General features: G+C 31.9%; 2 protein-coding genes across 5 annotated transcripts in view; both read right to left on the minus strand.

Annotated features, from left to right (window-relative positions):
• The window catches only part of LOC128867431 (uncharacterized), a 48,423-nt gene that overhangs the window by 21,154 nt on the left and 11,463 nt on the right, over nt 1-15,806 (minus strand). The window lies entirely within an intron of this gene.
• The window catches only part of LOC128867429 (glycogenin-1), a 46,455-nt gene that overhangs the window by 19,185 nt on the left and 11,464 nt on the right, over nt 1-15,806 (minus strand). For 3 of the 4 annotated variants that reach the window (XM_054108627.1, XM_054108626.1, XM_054108624.1), the window contains exons 2-4: nt 6,573-6,883; nt 6,180-6,469; nt 5,916-6,096 (exon numbers count right to left, since the gene is read on the minus strand). In XM_054108627.1, coding sequence (XP_053964602.1) covers nt 5,916-6,096; nt 6,180-6,469; nt 6,573-6,883 — 782 coding nt within the window. Of the gene's footprint in view, nt 1-5,572; nt 5,621-5,915; nt 6,097-6,179; nt 6,470-6,572; nt 6,884-15,806 lie in introns of all 4 variants that reach the window. The other variant, XM_054108625.1, reaches the window with a different exon arrangement.

The raw sequence follows: 15,806 nt of genomic DNA on the forward strand, positions 1-15,806 counted from the left end.
ACTTATAGTGGCGTCCTATTTTATTATTGTCACCTACCATCCACTTGTGCGGGAATTGACTAATTGCACTATTGCAGTTGAGAATCAATGAGGGCAGTGAAGTGAATTAATACCGTGAATCGATAAATACAGTGCGTTAGAAAATTATAGCACCAGTACTTAGTGACAAATTTTGACAATTTATTTGTTTCTCAATTATTTTAAATATTTTTTTTACGAAAATGTGATTTATTCTTCTACAAAAACTACGACAATTCTACTCTTTATTATATTAATAAATACTGTTTTTCGTTTCAGACTCTCCAACCTATTAAAGTTTAAAGCTTTGTGCAAATTACTAAAAAAAAAAGTCTACATGTTTCCACAAAAATTTCACAATTTTTAATGGGAAGTGATTAAAGAATAATGAGAAATTGTGGTATAATAAAGTGGAAATTTGGTATTCTTATACATTTTATTATTATAAAAAATATTATTGATTATTATACAATAAAAATGTTGATTTAAAGGTTTGACATTTTTATGAAATTTTATTGTTTTTTTTCTTAATTACAGCAAACTTTAATACTTGGATTTTTATGCTTTTTGAATTACATTTTCATAAAAAAAAATTATGAAAATGAAATGAGAAGCAAATAAATTGTTCAAAATTGTCACTAAGTTCTAGTGATATAATTTTTTAACGCAGTGTATATATATGTTCTGTTTTCATAGCTGTTTAAATAAATAAAATTGTCTTCTTTGGCGTGAAGAAAAACTTGAAGGCTCCTCAGACCTCATTACACTCCGAACAAGTCACTGGAAAAGGCTGATAAGCTTGTTGTACCAGATGGTCTTTACAAGATTTAGATATCTCTCCTAAATTACCAAATTACTAAATGTCATAAAATTTGCGAGTAAGGGGTCAGTACCAAAGGAAATTATAAAAAGTAATTTTTCTAAAAGCTGTAAATTCTTAGATATCATAATTTATAACACATATTAACCCTTTTTTTAAACAATTTTTTAACTGTAAATTTCAAATTTCCAATCTAGCTCAATGTTATATTACTTTTTTTTTTTTTTTTTGGATTTCAACCACCTTAGTTCATGTCAAAACGAGAATTCCACTTTTTAATAAGTGGTTACATGGGTTTCGTGGGTTCAAAAAATCGATTTTTTTTTTTGGCTTATTAATTTCTACAACATCTCAAGAATATTATCCTATTATTTCCAGTCGATCCTAGTAATAGTTTCGGAGATACATCCCTTGGAATGTGTGCCCTCCAAGCCACTTTTATTGTTACTCAAAACTTTAAACGCTTTTTTCTCGGAACCGTGTTTTCACAGTCGGTTGTCAAATGTTCTCGAAAACTACTCAACCGATCTTGATGAACTTTTACACAGGTGCTCGAGATACAATTTACTCGTGCATGAACGAAGGACTTTGTTTTTTTTTTTTCAATTCCAACTATTTAAAAAAAAAACACAAAATGTCAAGCAAATTTCACCGAAATTTTCATTGTTTTGAAAAATGTCTGCCAAAATTCCAATTTTTAATTTTTTTCTTTCCTTCGTTCAAGCACGAGTTTATGGTCTTAACTAAAACACTCATTTTTGTTGTTTTTCATTTTTGATGATCCTGTCAGGAGTTATGCTGACAACGCGGACGCACCTGTTTTTCGAGGGGCCACCGGAAATGACGTCACAATGGAGGAGTTTTCATTTTTTTTGAAAATTTCAGAAATTATTCTTTAAATATGTATCTATAAGACAGAAAAAAGTTTGAATTAAATAAATAATTTTTTACATAGAAAAAAAATATTGAAAATAGGCCTTTTTTTATCTGACGAAACCCATGTAACCCCTTAATATCTATTGTTTTTCACTTCAGACTCTCCAACCTTGACATATCTTGTCAACCGATTTTTAATAGAAGTCACTTCAAAAACTAATACAAGCTGCGATTTATCTTTCAAAAAAAAAAATATATATATATAATATATAATTTTTTGTATATATATAAATATATATATATATATATATTTATAATTTTTTGTAACACTATTTAATGACAACAAAATAAGTTTTAATATTACAAAACGATCATGAGAAAAAAGTTAAAACTTTGGTATTAACTAATGCTACTACTAATTCAGTAAAAATATAGGTCATTTAATTGTTTTGCTTGCTTTTCAATCTTGAAAAGTCTTCCGTATGGCTCAGCAAACACTCGCTTGTAGGATGAGTACGAAAGCAGTCATCACCTATGAGGATACACCTACGGAGGTCACAGGTGCAAAGAGGATCAATCGCGGCCTAATAAACCAACTCACCTAATGCACTTTGCTCCTTGATCTGACGTAGCTGAAACATCTCGTTTTCTGAAGCTAACATTTGAGGTCATACGATTATGGCGGCCATGACAACTGCTAATGGGCAAACCAACATAGCCAGGGGGTTTTACAATTATGAAGCGATTATTTCCTTCCAGCTCCTTAATTCATGCAGCGAATAAATGTTTAATAGTGGTCTGGTTGGAGAGTCAGAATTCGGTACAAAAGAGGCAAATACTTTTCTGTTTTTTTTTCTACTAAACTTTAAAGTTTCAATAACACAGTGATGCAAAGTTAAGTTGTATGCCTCTGTATTTGATGAAACAAAATGTAAATGAAGGCCCATCACTATCCTAGGCGAAATCGAAAAATATTTTTTGCTTGTGTAGGTCGCCAGGAAGCGTTGCCGCTGTCGAATTGTACACTGCAAAAATATTGCTCTGCAAAGTGTGCCTTTTGTTCAAACAGTTCTTAAAGTTTCTTCTTTATTTATTTTCGTTTTGTCAAGTTTAATCCTCATAAGATCTTCTAAATTCGTGTCTGTTACACTATTCCTATGTTCGCTTACACTGATTTTTAATATAGCAAAGGCATTTTTACAATTATGCGCGGAGCTAAACACAGGATGAAGTTTATATATTGCAGTCATGCTGCTATGCGGATATTTTTTTCTGCGAGATTGTTTCCAAAACTCTTTATTAGTCGTGAAATGTAATGTCACATCTTCTAAAAATTAAAGAATTTATTTTTGAATTGCGCGACTTTGATTTTGTTTATCGGAAGCAAAGGTGTTGTTATGCATGTCTATAATTGGTGATATTTTATTAAAATTTGCACATCTATTCTTGGTGTAGTTTTTTATCGTTAAATTTGTTGTGAACAATTTTTGAAGTAAGGAATCTGAAACTAATTCAAGTAGTTTTCGAACTGAAGTGAATTTTCTTTTCAGATTTCTCATTTTCTTTTTGAAAAGATTTATTTATCAATCAGTGGGTATAATTCAAGAATATGTTTATTTTCGCCCCTCAGTACCACATCAAGTTTGTTAGTCATATAAAAACGCCACTAAGAAATACTAGCCTTATTACGAAATTGTTATCGGTTAAATGAAGCACAAATATTTTACTATCTGAAGACTCATCCAGTTTTAAAAACTCCAAATTTCTTCGCGAAGCTTAAAAAACCTTTCCAGACTACTCCCCCGGCTAAGCCACCAAGCTTCTTTAAACAACAATAAATCACTATAGTCGGCTTCAACCTCCTCAAGAAGTGTTTTAAATTTTCTATGACTTAACGCATTGTGACCCCCTCTCATTTTTTATAATTTTTTCAAATAGTTTCATGACAGCATTCAAGCATAAATATTTAGAAAACAGAGTTTTCGCTGATATATTATGTAATGGCACTTTAATATGTCGCGTTAAATACCCAATCAAGCGTTTATTTTTTCCATCATCACCTTTGCACCAACAGTACAAACAGAACTCAATTTATTTTTGTGCTCTATTAAAAAAATACTTTTCTTTAACAGCTTCCCAAAATATTTACATGTTCTTGCATAGGAACTAATCCGCATAAGTAACCAAATTTTCGTGTAATGTTCAAAAAAAAATATTAATTGACTTGTGTTACTTATAACATTACTCTCATCTAACTTAATTTAAATTTTAAAACATTCCTCAAGGCGATTTATCCCAACTGCAAATACGAAAAGTATTACATTTTTGCCGTACGTCAATTTCAGTTCTAGCAGATAATGGAATATCTTCTACAAGCGAAGCCACATCTTCGCATTTAAAACATCTTGAAAAATATTTTTCACAAAAAGGCCGTCATGATATTCGCAAAACTGTTTTGCCAGTGCAAACGCAACAACATAAGAAGTTTTTAATGTTTGGTGTTCATTGGATTTTCCAATGTTATCTGTCTGTTTATTGCCAATTTTTGCCTTTCATCACTTTTGTATTTCTGCAAACCCATATGGCATGATAAATAATGTCGCAATGTGTTAAATTTCACGCATTTTATTAATATAAAAAAATTTTGCGTTGGGGTTTTCTTAAATAGTTTTCAATGAAAAAAGCATGAGCTTCTAATCATCATACATCATCAGCGGCCAAACGTCGCTTTCGATCGTTTGTATGAGAGAAATACAGTTACAGTCGGTCGCGAGGCTATGCACTGCCTAACACTGGCGTACAATAACAATATCTCTTAACAAAGTCCAAAAAGAATTTATACCCTGTAGATGTGACTTTTTTATAAGTATTATTTTTCCTCCTTTTTTTTATAAGTATTATGAAAAACCATAAACAAAAAATTGTTGACCTCGATCACACAAATAGTGGCATCATTTTCGAGAACAATTCCAAGAAAAAAAAAAACAAATTATTTGTTAAAATTTTACTAAATTTTTTCGGTGAGCAGGATATTTTAAAAACCACCAACTTTAATTATGTATAAGAAAACCTAGATCTATAGGCTAAAGTTCTTTTCGTCGTTCATTCTGAGAGGCGTAAACTTCCATTAACTTTTGTTTCATCAAATACGTAGAATCTTGTTGCACTGTGTAATCGGTAATGGTACTTACGCCTTCACCATTTGCTTCAGCACTTGCTAAGAGCAACACTACTCTCAACCAAACGAACCCGAATTTATAGCGGGCCAAGGATTGTCACTACAGCAGTATTCCCCGTACATGTATGGGGAACGTTTATGCTAATACAACAACAACAAGTGACACTACTCGTACAAAGGCGTATGCCTTTAAAAACTTAAAATATAAAGTAACTGAGCTGTTAAAAGTAAAATTGGCTAAAGGAATATATCAAAGAATATTCTTTTCTACGATTGGAAATATAGGATCGCTCCTTGTACACCACTCCCTACTAATCTATGCTATGTTTGTACATGCTAAAATGTGTTTATACTATTTTTATCATAAGTAATTTTTTGCATGTCTATTATTAGGTAGTATTGAGTGGGCAATTGTTTTCATGTGTATTAAGAAAAAATATTTTCAAATCAATTATTTACAACGATAAATGCATACCAGCTACCTTTGATTTTATGCTAATTGCGTGTATATGCTTGTATGTGTGTCCGCATATTTAATTGTGTGAATATATGTATGTATATGCTGTACAACATTTAGTTATATGGCAATCTCATGGACTGCACTTTTTGCTATATTTCTATCTATGTACAAGTACATACAAATGTACTTAGAATTGTTTAAAGAAAGCGCATCGACTTACATATCGTACCACCTCAGCTTCACATTCACTACTAAATCCTTGCGCCGACTTGTAACGGAATTACGAGAATGCATTTTTAAAGGATTATTTTAGGTTCAGGTATTAAATTCGAACACAAAAATTAAATAAATTAAATAAATTAATAAAATAACATAATTAGTTTGATAAAAAGACGATAACTAGCAAATGAAAACAGCTGATTGTTAAATATTAAAAATACTTAAAAATATGCGTTAAACGCAAGGCATACATAAATTTAACAATAAAAATAGTAATTAATTCAAGAATGAATAACTTAAACTTTTATATTTTTAGTATGTAGTTAAATCATCATCGCACTCACCATAGTGCCAGACAAATTCTGATGAACATTATCACAGAAGATATTCCACCAGAGCTGTATTAAGTCAGTGGCATGCGCATATTCTGAAGGCGTAAGCGCTGTGCGGTTCTCGGAATTGAATTGTATGAGCCATGGCTTCAATTTGCCCGCAAAATGCAAAATCTTAATTTTATCTCTGAACCTATTCGGTGGTGAAAGAAATAAATTGAAAAAAGTTTAGCATTATTTTCCAAGCTTAAACAAAAGAAAAAACACGCCGCCTACTGTTTGAATGCGGGCAAGTAGCAATAGGAAGCAAATGCGGCCACATTATAGATGAATGGCAAATGCTTCTTAATGTCGCTGGACGCCCAATCGGCAAAGTACAAATTCAACAAGCCCTGATCGCCACCATCGAAACTGCCATTTTGTACAGCGAATTCTGTGATTTTGTTGAATGTCTCCACACTGGGACGATACACGAACACACCGGAATTGAAGCAATCGGGCCAGCTAACATCAGGTGCGGCAGATAGTTCCTCGCGTTCGAAGAGCTCATCGCAGTTTTGCAGCACCTGTCACAGTCAATGAATGGAAAGCGGAAGTTTTATATTTCAAATTTTGCATATTTACTTTCAGTGCATAATCAATCAATTATTCAATCACTCTCATACGCACCAGTGTATCGGCATCAAGGAAGACACACTTCTCAAATTGTATCAAGCGCCAGCAGTGCAATTTTGTGAATGTGACACCCAATTCGGGGCGTGCGAGCAGTGCCAAATTGGCGGCATCCTGTGAGTCCAAAACATTCACCTCCTGCACCACATTGTAGACATCTTTAAGGCGTTGGCGCATAGCCTCCGACACGGCAGGCGTCACCAAGACGGCCAACTGATGGGCGGTACCGGTGCGGCGCAGTGAATGTGCCAACACCAAAGCGCCCAGCGAGTACGTGTCATTCGTTGTTAGCGTAACCCACGCAAATTCTAAAAACAACGGAAGACAAGGGTAATAATAAGTTATGATGAAATATATGATTTAAGAAAAAAAAAATACCAAAAATAAAAAATCAAAAAAAAGAAAAAATTTATTCGTATTCAAGCTTCAGTGAAATTAGATTTTTAGTTGTTCTATTTGCTTATAAGAAAAATATGTCAATACTTTGTTGCATACTACATACGTGAATATGTACAATGCTTTTTTTTTTACGGCGCTTCATAATCGTTGGCAAGTGGGCGGCGGAAATAGGTATGTATGTATATATGTACAGGTGCATATGTGTCTCGTAGCAGCAGCCGGCGCAATTGTGAAAGCAACAGCAGCAGCGGTAGCAGGACTAACGACAACAGCTGAACTATTCAAAACCAACGGATTAATTTTTTTTTGTTTTATTTTTAAGAATTTTATTAGTATTGCCTTTCGCACAAAGCAGTGCTGCAGAGTTTTTGGCTAGTGGGCGTAATACCATTAACATTCCACATAAGTATCTTGGCTTTAAACGCACTTTTAATGTAGCAAATTTGAGCGGTTTGTTTATTTCTAATTATATATGCGTACATGTGTCTACAACTTAGGGTCGTCTACAAAAAGCTGTAATATTGAATCTTTATTCATTTTTTCAGTTTTATTTGCAATTTCAATTAGTGTAATTAAGTAAAGGCTAAAATTTCATAGGTTGACCATTTTTGATAGTTTGACTTGAAAAAATATTATTTACCGATTTCATATCAAGTTTTCAAAACAAAAAATTACCTTAAAATAAAAATAGAAAATGAGAAACTTCATCGTATTTGCAGCATCATTAAATCAACTGATTTCATTAAAAAATATAGATACACTACCTTTAATTTTGGGGATCACCCTAATATACTGTAAATTTACATATATACAATAATTTTATTGCAGCCGTCCTAAATATTTAGCCTAATAAATTGTTTTTATTGCGTGAAATTTTCAACAGTGAAGAAAAATAAAAAGAAGAAGGAGAAAAGTAATGCGTGTTATTAAAATAATAACGGTATTCACGATATTCAATGCTTAAGAAGCCGAATTGTTTACGAGACTGCTAAAAAAGTCAATAATAAGGTAATCGCTCCAGAAATTTTAAAATATTCCTCGAAACTACTTCTTTCAAGCCCGACGGACTCAGATTTCGCAGAAATCTTGGCCGATTAACTTTAATGAATTCTAACCACGCTTGCATATTCTTCTACACTGCACTGAAGTACGGATGGATTTTGTGATCAAATATATTTTTACAATATATAAAAAAAGTTGGCGAATTTTTTTTCTATATTATTTTTTTTATTTTTTTTTTTATTTTTTTTTATTTTTGCAAAAATCGGTACGGCAAAAAATTCTCTTGCACATCTATAGATATCCCCATGCTTAATTCACATCGTAAATTAAAAATTTAAAATTTCGTTCATATTACTTTGAAAAAAAAAATTATAATTTTTATAAATTAGCGCATGTAAAATAAATAATTTTTTCAGAATTTCGATTTATTCCACTGTTCCATTACAAAAATTCCAAAAATATTCTACCCCAACAATGGCCTAATCTTTTGATAACTCTGTGAGCAGCCAGTGTGGCGGATTTAAATTGCCACTTCTCGTGTAAAGCAACGAAAATTACTTGTAAAAAATATAAAAATATATAAAAACATTAAAAGTCTTGGCTAAAATATGTTTATCAATATTGCATTAAAAGTATTTATGTAATAATTAAAAAAAAAAACTTAGGCTCTCTATTCCTCTTGAATTATTTAAAGAGTTTACCTTCATAACGATAACTATTACTCGCTCTAAACTTTTTTTCGGATACTATAGAAAACTATGATATAAATCTAATCTATCTATTGAATTGCAAACGGCAACTGCTTTTCTTTTTTTTTGGATTTTAGTTCACTAATTTGAGTAGACTTTTGGAGCACAGCTCGAAAACCTAAGCAAAACGATTTGATGGTACAAAGCCCCCTAAAGCATTCAAGTAAGGTAAAATTGTTGAAAAATATTTGTAACAAAAACTCTCATGCTTTTAGTAGTAAAGCTTTTATTTAACGACGAATATCGCCCATGAGCGAAGTAAGTCTTATATGATATTACATACTGAGGAGAATGAGGGAACATTTCATCACTGTTTGTGTTTTCCCAACAACTTCTGTAATAATTTCAAGCTATGTTTTCAGTGAATTTCGCTGTACTGAACGTTAATCACCTAATTGAGTTACACTTGAAGGTGCTGCTGCGGCCTGGAAACATGGTAAACTTAAGCCCGATTCCGTTCGGTGCACCTGATCTAATTGATACAAAGGCGATTTGTCTACCGCAATGTTGGATTAATTCCTATGCTTTCTTTGGCATTTTTTGAACATATCTTAAATTGAATTGGTTTATAAAAATAATATATATTTTTAAATTGTACCAATTTGTTTAGTTTCTTTTTCTTTTTGGACTTTCAAGCATAACTTTTACGTCAATTTATACCAACTCCCCTATTCTTGTTGGAAAAAACATTGCGCTTGACACAAGGTGAGAAAGAAGGTGTATGAAGAAAAAAATGGGAAATAATGGGAAAACAATTTAGAAAGAAAATATTAAGGATGCCTGGAAAACAACGTCAGATTGGGGAAATTGATATAAAATACGTGCATACTAGTGCGCAAAAAAGATTAAGCGCTATGTTGAATACTGAAGGAGGAGGGGTGACTAAATATTACTTTTCATTACTATTACTAATTTTTCTAACTTATTTCATCTCATACGCACATTCATTTTCATCTCTAGTCAAAATTGACAAGTTTGTAATATTTTACTTTCGTTCATATTTTTTTGCGCAGATGCTGTACTTTTTCAATACACTAACAAGACAAGAAAAATTGAAAAATATGTTTCACTTTGCGTCCATTATTTTCTAGAATTTTTCTTTTTAATTTTTATTCTATTTCTTCTTATTTTATATTCAAATGCTGGCGCGTTTTCTAATTAGCAAGGCTGTTGAGGGCAGAATAGCAAAGCATATCTTCAGCGAAATAATTAGCGTTGTTAATTCGTAGGTGGCATTTGGCCCATATTTCTTGTGCGCTTTTTATATTTGCATAGTATATGATGTACTCTATATCTACAGCATACAAATAGCAATACAATGGCAAATATTATAAATAGTTCGCAGAAGCAAATATTGCGCTATAGTTTTAATAAAGAAAAATCGAAACAAACAAAAAAAATTGCCAAACTAATTTCCGCACATACTTGAGTGCTTAGGTGCACATACATGTGTATGTATAAAAATTACTTTAATTCCAAAATTTATGTGGTTTAATCAAAATAAATGAACCTAGTCAACATGTTAGTCTCAATCATATAATAAAAATGGGAAACACGAATACCTCAATTGCAGCCTTTTAGACCTTGGATTTACGTATAGATGTACACATTATCTTATATTAAGAAATTTAAGCTCATACATATATATATATATATAATATATACACCTGCCTTCAAAATAATTGGAGCGCGGCGAATTAATAAGTTTAAACTTCTGTTCGGAAATTTTTATTATGGAAGAAATTCTCAACGCCTGAGCGAAAAAAAAAGAAATTGTCAAAAATTAATGCAATTTTTGAGTCTCCTCAAACTTACATTTTATTGTACTAAAATTGAATGAGCTTTAAAAGTTTTCTGAAACTTCTTATTAAAAAGTTAAAAACTTGTATGACAATTTGATTTTTTTTTTTTTAATTTTATACAAAGTTAGGAATTTTGAATTATATGGATTTTGGTGTAGAGCTTTAAAACTGCTTGCCTTAATTTTTTTTTTTTTTTATTTAGACAAAGTTAAGAGTCTTGAATTATATGGCTTGTGGTGTAGAATGCACTAAGCTTTTGTAAAAAAAATATAAAAATTATATAAAAAAATAGTCACAACTTGGTCATTCGTCACATTCCTATTATTTGGAACACAGGTACATATACCTATATAATATTATATGTGCATAAAAAAAAGTTTAAAGCCTACAGCTCAACTTCAAAGGTCACACCATAAAAACTATTTATTTAAAATTCGCATTCTGCGCTTCAAACTATTCAATAAGACTAAATATCCGCCAAATTTTAAAATTTTGAAATTGTGAAACTTTGAAAGCTATGAGTTTAGATCTCCTAGCGTTCCGCAATATCTCCCAGTTAAGACTAGGCGAACAGCTCAGCCAGTATCTGATGGTGTTTTTGATGAGAAGTGGGGTAGTAGTGTAACGATTCCAATGTTAGTTGTACATATATTTATACACAAAGTGGCGCAAAATTAATCACCCTATAGGAAGATTTACAATTTTGGTAAACGGAAATCACATTAAACACTTTTGAATTAGACAGCTGCAGTATACAAACATACTCGTACAACAATGGAAGAAGATCAAAATAAAGATCTTCATCATTCAAAATTATTTCTGTTATTTGGTAAAAAAAATATTCAAAAACAAAATAGGACGATTAATTTTGCGCCACCTCGTATATAAATATATCAACAACTAAAATGGAATATATGTAAAGCTCATATTGGAATCGTTGTATGGAGTTAGAGATAGATTATTGCTACACCTGGTTGGAGTTCACCCTGGCAAAATTATCAAATGCCAGATATATTTTCTAATAAGTTTTACATATATGAAATAGTTTAGTGTGTCGATCTGTGACCCCAGAGTAGCTTAGCTAACATTACAGTCATTTAAATTCGTGTGTTTAAAATAATCTATGACCTTGATAATTCCGCATATCCGAGTTTTAAGCCACGAAGAAAAAATTACAGTTTATCCAAAATTACTTTGGTCCTAACTAAGAGTTAGCTTTGAAAAATTAAACAAAAATTCTTAATTTCGATTTCACTCTTATTTCCCAACGGCTTGAAAAAGCTAAATTTGCTAATATAGTTCTGAAACTACGAGATTATCTATTTTCTGAACGATTCCATTGCAATGGCAATGCTTGTACGGGTCAGGCTAAGGCCTTTATGCACTGCGGCCAGATTGATCTATTGGGTGCCCCTAATTACTTAATTATAATTATTTAGTATACCGAGGAATCGAAGCAACTCTTTAGGAGGGAGCAATTGTAGGTCTTGCTTCTCTGGTAGGTACGAGTCCAGGATTCTGTGTCTCCTATGGCCTAATGCCTCATAGTTGGTGATTAAGTGTTCCATAGACTGCTCTTCATCACAACAGAGCCTGCAGTGATTCCATGCCAAGTGCTTCAAGTATTTTGGGTATTTTAGTATTTGGGTCGTACATTTTTTTGAAAATTTCTTTATTTGTACACTTGTGTAGAAATAAATTGAAATAATTTGGAAAAAAATTTAAAATTTTTTAGATATATTGCTGAAAATTTTGGTAAAAAGTTTTTTAGGGTGAATATCTTCAATTTTTCTCCATCGTTATATATATATTTTTTTTAACTATTTAAGTTAAAATGTGCTTACAAACATTTTTTTTTTCTAAAAACTTTTATTTTTTTGTTCAGAATTGGTTTGTAATTTAAAAAAAATGTCCCTGTTTTTAATTATTTTAATTAATAGCTGAGGCTACCATATGCGCTGTAATGCCTGAAAGTTTCATAGTCGGATTCCCACAACTTCTTGAGTGTCACTAAAAAATACCGTATATTTGTTTTTAAATATACGTAGCGACACTTGAACGATGGGCGGAATATAGGGGTATATGCACGTATGCCAGCTCTTCGATTAAGCAGTATTTTGCTTCCTGGCAGTGTAATGTATAGCTTTAGTATCGCATTGTAGTTTATGGGAATCATTTTTTAGCATGGAGGTGACAATAAAGCCGATAATAATATGAATATTATATGTAAAGGAGTCAATTTGTGAATCAGATATAGCAGTCGTCTCAAAAGTAGAAGAGCTTTAGGGTTTACCACACTCTGTGGATGAGAAATCGTTGTTACGAAGCCTTCTTGCGACACAGAAACGCACTCAGTGTGTATTGCCTGCTTAACTTCTATATCTATAATTTTTGTTTACCTATTTACCTACTCGCTATTGGTGGGCAACATTTTAAGTTTGGGTAAGGGGTTTGGGGGTTTAAGTATAGTACGTATTTTGATCTGAGTTTAAATCTTTTTTGGTTAGCAGTTAATTGCAATAAAGTTATAACCAATGTCACATAAGTAAAAAAAAAAGTATTATCTTTTCTTTCTAAAATCATATTTAGCATAATTAAAACAAACGTTTATTAGGTGATGATTAATAATGTGTGCAAATTTATTCAATTTCAATTTTGGTATATATGTACATTATAATAGAATTAAAAATCGCAATTTTCATCAACATCAATGCATACGCAAATACATAGATGAGCTGTGATTAGTGACTAAATGGAAGAATATTAAGTTCCACAAACAATTACAGTTAAGTGAGAAAAAATATTAAAGTTAGCGTTACATACGAGGCAAACACTAAATTGTTATTATTTTGTATTAAAGAATCAAATATACAAAAAAAAATTAAAATAAAAAACAGAAAAAAATGAAAAAAGTTATTTCATTAAAAAAATCAAATAAAATATATAAAAAGGACATCGATCTACCTTTGTATGTTTACAAAACGCAATCAACGCATATGATATTCCATAATGTATGCACGAGCATGTATTTGCTGCTACTACATGTACATGTATAGAGATGTGTATATGTGTTTGTGCAACCATTAACAAGCAACCAACGTTGCAATGAATCAATCAAATAATTTTGCTTTGCTTGCGCTTGCTAATATGTGGGTGCGTTGATGTCTTTGTGTGGTGCGGAGGAGGTTCATAGCTACAGAAACTGTGATAATTCCAAGCACAGTGAAAGTCAGAATCACAGCGCCTAAAAATGTGCTCAAATAAAAGTACTGTATGAAGCTCTGTTTGAGAAGTTTGCTGCAGTTGAGTATGTCGCAATACTCGAGCTCTTTTTCATTTTTCTGTATATGCATAGGTATGTACATATGTGTGTTTGTATTTGTATACATATTCATGTGGGGGTATGTTTGTTAGTTTTTAGATGTGGAATTTTTCAATTTCGTTCTCAATTTTTTTGTGGGTAAATATGCTTATTCTTTGTGTGTGCATGTGTACATGGGTGTGTTCGTGATTTATGTGTCTGGTTTGTGAGTTCGCGCGAATCATTATCGCAAAGCCTAGAATAAAAATTAGATAATTTACTTTTCGTTGTTAAAAAAAAAAGACTTCAAAACTTACCATGCTCATTTTCTTTGGTTTTAAACAACTTTTCACTTACATTTAAATAGAACTTGAAAATTAAAAAAAAATATAGCCAATCAACCGTTTGGATGAACGAATTAAGTATTAACGGATAGTGATTTTTGTTGATATTTTAGTTAAAATATGACAACTTCCATTTAAAAGCGTAACAACGTAGCAATTAGACAGGTTTCGTATAAGTAAAAAAATGTCAGAAGTTAATTTTCCGAGATGAAATTTATAAAATAACTGTTCGTCGACATTTCAATACAAATACATACATAAATATTTATGGAACCGAATTTCGGCAAGACTCCGGACCACGGATAATGTTGTATATACATACATACATAGACGAGTGTGATACATGAATGTATATGAATATCCACGAATGCTCACCTATCGGGTGACTCAAGGATGATGTAGAACTTTAGATGATGAAGCTAAACTGAGTTAAATAACACGTAAAACGGATCCATACAACGAATAATTATTATTAGGCTACTGCACACAGCGACCAAAAGAAATCTCATTCCCATGGCAGCCGCTTCTACGTTACCGGAATCGTTCCCACGACAGTCGGTTCTACGTTACCGGAACGACCCGGATTTATATCCGGCCAAGGACTGTCACTTCAGCAGCATTCCCCGTATATGTATGGGGAATTTTTATGCTGCTACGACAACAACAACAACGTTACCGGATTCACGCGCTTTTTTCCCAACCAAGGGCTGCCGCCCCAGTAAACTAGCCCTAGTGTACCGTACCTCACTAAACGAAATCTATTGTGCAAGGCCTGCTGATGTCGAATGAATGAAAATGCGCAACACCTGTGCGAAAAAAATGATAAAATATTAAAGCGAATTTTTAGCCAATTTTAACTTGCATTATATAATACGAAAATTGAATGGCAAATGACTTAAAAAAAACTGACTAAAAAGTTTGTATCTTTCATGAAAATTTGCCTTTTTTTAATTTCATATGTTGCGATTTGACGTCATTGTGCTAAAATCTTCTACACGCTTCGTACTTGCGTAACATGGCCCCTAGTGAAATTTTCGTGTTCCCACGACTGAAGTTAGTATTTCGCGGTAAGCGCGGTCGAGCCGATGAAGGAGAATTCCTAGAAGAATCTGCAGACTATTACATAATAGTAAACTTCTTGAAAATGCATATCATAGATGTGGGAAAATATAGAAATTGAGAAATTTTATAATTACCAATTCCGATATTTACCGATTACGCAATTCCCAAATCTTACTTCACTTTATTTTTATTTTCAGGTAAATATCTTGAACAAAGGCGCATTTTGGGATATTTTTGAAATTAAAAATCCCTAAACCACCACCCTAATTAAAGTTGTTTACCTAAAAACCCAATCAACTGAAATGGCAGTAAAGTAGGGTTAGGTATGTTCTTAAACTTCAAAATACCATCAAAAACAAAAAAAAATTTAAAACTAAAAAATTAGCCACCTCCCACATAATGCTTATTTATAATATAATATTTGTTGTAATAATTTACAAAACAAAGAAACAAAACAAGAGCTGCGTATTTTTAAGTACTAAATTACCACCCCTACATTCTGTCATTTTAATGCTTAGTACTTAACTCATCTTCTTCTTCCCCTTCTTCTTCTTCTTTAACTCATACATACG

The sequence above is a fragment of the Anastrepha ludens genome, chromosome 6 (assembly GCF_028408465.1).
Source record: "Anastrepha ludens isolate Willacy chromosome 6, idAnaLude1.1, whole genome shotgun sequence".
In the NCBI taxonomy this organism is placed as follows: Eukaryota; Metazoa; Arthropoda; class Insecta; order Diptera; family Tephritidae; genus Anastrepha; species Anastrepha ludens.